At 42.4% G+C, this 5,582-nt stretch overlaps 1 protein-coding gene across 1 annotated transcript; it reads right to left on the reverse strand.

The window, feature by feature from the left end:
* Positions 1-3,765: 3,765 nt before the first annotated feature.
* Positions 3,766-4,581, reverse strand: LOC131881532 (uncharacterized). The gene has a single exon (XM_059228417.1). It carries the CDS (start codon positions 4,579-4,581, stop codon positions 3,766-3,768), a length of 816 nt encoding a protein of 271 aa, XP_059084400.1.
* Between the last annotated feature and the right edge of the window lie 1,001 nt (positions 4,582-5,582).

Genomic DNA, 5,582 nt, shown 5'->3' on the forward strand with positions numbered 1-5,582 from the left:
CTCACAAACTCGATAGACGAATCTACTTTCTAAGCATTACACTTTCTACTCTTACAAGATGTTAATATTAGGAAGTCATTACATCCCAAAACTCTCAATAAGTTTTTCAAATATTATTTTTGACACTTATGCCTTCATTGAAGAAATAATAACTTGCCTTGAAAAGAATCCAATATAGAATAATGCAATTTATTTCAAACTATGGCATGTTTTAAAATAGAGTTTCTCTTTTTTCCATCGGTATGAACTCTTTGTGAGCCACTATATTGCTCTTGATTTCTGTATTGGGTCAATTTGTTTGTTGAGTCGAGTTGTCCCTTGGGTCGATTTGTCCTGACACCAGTCAAGACAGAGAAAGATAAATGTCTGGAGAACATTTTTAAAATTGACAAAATGCTGATTGAAATGTAATTTCAATAGACATACTAGTAAATAACAACTTACAAATCAAGGTATATGAAGCAAGTGACGTGGACTCCCAGACCTGGAAGGTGGTACAAAAGTCATGCAAAAAATAGCAACCTCGGAACTACAATTTGATCCATCTCTTTTGATGAACGTTTAACGATATAGTTCTAGTCATAACACAGTTAGCTGTGGCAATTTTGCTCATCTTTTATTCAAAGAAGGCACCATTTGGGGCCACACATCGAACTGGACGATCACACAACCGTTCACACACCTTCCTTATGTAAGACCCGTCCAGCTGGTGCCAATGTTGCCCAACTATGGGCCTTACCTCTTTCAAATTTGCAACACCATTGGCTAATGCCTTGCTGTGTAGAACGTTGTAAATGCCATAGTCGAGCGAATTAAGATGGGGGTTGAATGGGTGCCAAGGTGATTTGAGGCAAGAATTGATTCCCATGATGTTCTTAAAACTCTGTAGTGATACGGAGGTATCTGCGTGCGTCGAGTCTTTTTGCGTATTGGGCCCTATCCACGGTATGATGGTCTTCCGCAAGGTTTGGATGTATTTGCCAGTGATCCCTCAAGGTAGAAAACTGGTGGAGATACCTATCATTGATTCAAAAGCACCAAAGATCACGACGGTAGCCGGATGCTGTATCTTTGTGACGTATTTGTGCTCTGGTGGGGTTGACAAGACCGCTTCTTGGACGGATCTGTCTTTCTGGCCATTGAATGCAGTATCCAAAAAGAGGTTATTTTTTGCCAGCTTTCAACAAAACTGCGGTTACGTCTCTCTTAGCAATTGTATTTGATTCAAGATCGACAAGCAGCCTTACAAATTATGACAGTCTCTATGAGTAAAGAAATGTCAATCATACCCTGGCAAAGAGACTGAGCACAAAACGGATCATAAAAAAGTTTCAAATATGGCTCCTGCAACAACTTTTGCATGCCTTTTTGACCCCCGCGTACGTCAATTACATTCTACAATGTAATTAATTACAATTAAAAACACATTCATTTCAGAAATAATTACCTACAATTACTTTACATCGAAATGTAATTAGGTACAACTACTTTCAAATTGTCATTAACCATGTTGGTTTCACCTTCTCCACACAGCTCTACTTCACCAAACACCTCCAGCCCGTAAAAACCAAGGCCAGAGCCAGGATCGGATATATGTGCAATAGACTACCCATCAAGAATCTTCCCCTTCCAATAGTTCTTCAACTCTTCCGCACCTACATCAACCCAATTTTCCTCTACGGCCTTCACCTTTGGTTTCCCATCTCTGCCCAATCCGCCCTCAAATCCTCAGATGCCACCTTCACCAAGTTCCTCAAACGATACCTGTTCGTGCCCAAATATACCAACAATGCGTGGACGCATTTTTTATGCGAAACCGAGGCCCTCACCATCGGGCTGGCAATATTAGTGGCCAACAGTGTTGGGAACCTGACCTATCCGGAGGTGATGTCCGGGCTGTAGTAGTCCTTCCCGGTCAAGAACTTGTTCACACCCTATTGAAGCGAGTAAGTTATATGAAGAAGGAACACTTGGGCTTTAGCACTTTGACCTCTCTTCTGCCTTTGATACCTTGGACTGGGACATTCTGGTCAAGAAATTGCGGATATATGGATTCAATTGGAAGGCAACAAAATGGATGTTGTCCTATCTGACAGGAAGGAAACAATGTGTTGAAGTGAGCGGATGCAGGTCTAGGTATAGGGAAGTCTTTTGCGGTTCTCCCCAGGGTGCGGTTTTGTCGCCTCTCTTGTTTCTCGTGTTTGTGGCTGACTTGCCCCTAGATCACCGGATCAAGGATAACTGAAACTTTCTTCTTTGCAGATGACACTACCATCATCGTACAAGCCAATTCTCGTGAGGAGCTCAAGACTGCATTAGAGAGGACATCACGTCAGGTGATGCATTTCATGGCAAGTAACACGCTGAAAGCACATGCCTGCAAAACCAAACTGATGTTGCATGGCAAGCAGGAACAAGCAGTATCGCCCATGTCCATAAACATTGATGAGAGTATGGTTACAGAACAACTGGGATGCGAGATTCTTGATGTTCTCGCACAAAGGGATCTGAATTGGAATACTCATATACGCACGGTATGCCAAGGATTAAAACAAGGTTCAGGCCTACTCCGCCTCCTATTATCTAAAATCAATAAGAACAGGCTGAGACCGGCTATGGAATCCCTAATTATTTCTTGTGTGAGGTACTGTCTGCCCTCATTTTTCAAAACATCTCGCCTTTATGCAAACCAAGCACATACGTCTGGAAAACAAAATCAGATCCGGAAATGTTTCAACAAGGTATAGAGCGAATATATAGGTGATAAACAAGCATCTGGCTCTGCGGGAAACAAGGGGCCTTAGAAAGGCGACATTATTCATTACCAGAAGAATGACGCAGTGTTGGTCCAGCAGGCGTCGTCCTGGTGTAACTCCTTACCATCGGCCACTCTTTCCATCCAATCTCTAGGAAAGATCAAAGGTGCCATAAACACCTTCATCAAGTCTGTCCCTCTGCAGGGAAAAAAAAAGAAAAACAGCTGTCCTTATTAATCAATTTATTTATTTTCAATCAAATTATTTTTATTTATTATTAATCAAACTTGCAGTTTCTGTCTGCGTTATTTTTTTTTCTTCTGTACCCATGAATTAAGATGCACACACTATACAAAAGTACAATACTTCTTTCCAAAGATCAAAATAAATAGATTGTCTTTGGCCCGACATCCCTTTGCTCAGCTCGCTACAATTAAGAATATCAATTTCCAGCTCAATGGAATGACTAAAGCTGGTATAAAGTTCGCCACTCAAGCTTTACGGGCGCAAGAAGTTTTACTCATATTCCAATTGAACGTTAAAGCAGCAAACACTTCACCACCTAATCAAGGCCTTAATATCAAGAAATGAAAGCCAGTTTGCTATGAAGCATTAAGACGAGCGTTTTTTCCAGGGTGGCCTCAAACAAGCCACCAACTTCCAACAATGATCAGAACTAACACCCCCCCCCCCCCCCCCTCACTGAATTCAGGAGAAAGCAAATTCAGTCAATTTTGCTTTCCAACTCCAATCCACCCAAACAAGTATTCTCGAGAAGCATAATCAAGCTTGATATTTGGCGCATGTACTCTCCGTGGGCGGTCTTCACCGGAACTTTCCTGACGTGTCCATCTTCGCCCGGATAGACCCTAAGTATTTGGCCTAAAAGCCAACGATATCGGGGTAAATTCTCCACCATAAAGAGGACCAGATCGCCCATCATCACATCTCGTTCCACATTACTCCACTTTTGCCGTTTAAAGAGCAAGGACAAGTACTCTCTTCTCCATTAGATCCAAAGAAGATCAGCCAAGTATTGCATTTGTTTCCATCTGTGTCGGGCGTAAATCTTGTCTTTGATGAAGAGACCCGGAGGAAAGGTAGCCACTGCATTCTGAAGAATCAAATGATTGGGGGTAATCGCTTCAAGGTCACTTGGATCATCTGAGCTTGGGGTGAGGGATCGACTATTCATAATGGCCTCGACCTCACACAAAAGGGTATTAAGAGACTTGTCTGATAAAGATCTGGGTTGTTCACACAATATTCCAGAAAGAATTCCGCGCACCCTTCGTATCTCTTGCTCCCAGGCTCTTCCAAAATCAAAGGCCAGGGGAGGGTTGAATATCCACTTGATGTTCTTGATCCCCAATTCTTTGGACACCACCTTGTGATCCAAATCTTCTAACACTTTCTTAAGCTCCCTTTCTGCTCCAACAAAATTCGTTCCATTGTCAGACCGTATGAGCCAAACCTGACCCCATCTTGCTATGAATCGATGGAGAGCCTGAATGAAAGAATCCGTGGACTTATCAAAAACGGCCTCTAAATGTACAGCCCGCGATGACAAACAAGTAAATATGAGGCCATAACGATCAACACTTCCCCGACCACGTACCACCTTGAAGGGGCCGAAAAGATCTGGTCCCGTATTATGAAAGGATGGCTTGTCTGATTCTAAATGGTCATTGGGGAGATCTGCCATAATTTGATTGATCACTCTGCCATGTTGCTTTTGACAATGAACACAATCCTGGAGCACCTTCTTGACCAGTTTGACTTTGCCAATAATTTTCAGCGTACTCCTCAGCTTTGCCAGGACCATTTCGTTGCCCAGGTGTCCAACCAAAGCATGAGCATGCCGAATTAACAAAAGCGCAACATAACCTGTAGGAATGATGATGGGATGTTTGCTCTCATGTGCCACCCCTTCTGCACGACGTATACAACCTCCACATCAAAGAAGGCCTCCCGCATCCACAAAGGGCGACAACTTCCTTAACGAGTCAGACTTGGCTAGGTCTTGTCCACACGTCACACGCTCAAGGGTATTTCTAAACAAGATATCTTGAATCCGAGTAAAAATTACCACCTCGGCTTTGGCCATTGATTCCGTACAGTCCACCAATCCAAGGACTCTAAAGCAAGGAAACGACACCTTTTTGTGCTCACCAAACCTTTCCCGCCAAGTAAGGCCTAATTTTTGCCGCTGAAATGTTTGAATGTCAGTTATTGGCATAATTATTGAACAAAATATGTGACTAATATCATTTTCGTAACCATTGATGGTATGTGCTTAAAACCAGGCATGCAGAGAAATTTAAAATGACTTTAAACATGTCTTAAAGTACAACAACTGAAAAGTGCTAATTAGGTTTTCTTGATAAAACAAGAATTTGCTCAAAACACAATCAATAAATTCTCTTTTGCCAAAAATATTATTTTTAGAAAATTCTTTCAGACACATCTTGACCAAATTTCAAGTAATTTGACGCATTTGTTATGAATCTATGATTCTCACTCTAGGAATGGCCCTCAATCCAAAAGTAGACATACTGTAGCTCTGAGCTACATATTGTTCTTTAAACTCATTTGGATGCTTCATAATCCTCAATACTAATAAAAATAGTGATGTTTTCACGGGTTGCGTTTTTGAGCGGGTTCCCGGGGGGCTAGAGACTAGAAATTGGGGCCACACACACCTTGGGGCGGGTCATTTGTTGTATTAGATTTTCGGGGCGCAGCCCCGCCCACGAGCCCAGTTACGCCCGTTTAAAGGTTTCAAACACGATTACGCGCGGGTTGGGCGTGTCGGGGGGCGTGGTA

The sequence above is a fragment of the Tigriopus californicus genome, chromosome 6 (genome assembly GCF_007210705.1).
Source record: "Tigriopus californicus strain San Diego chromosome 6, Tcal_SD_v2.1, whole genome shotgun sequence".
NCBI classification, from domain to species: domain Eukaryota; kingdom Metazoa; phylum Arthropoda; class Copepoda; order Harpacticoida; family Harpacticidae; genus Tigriopus; species Tigriopus californicus.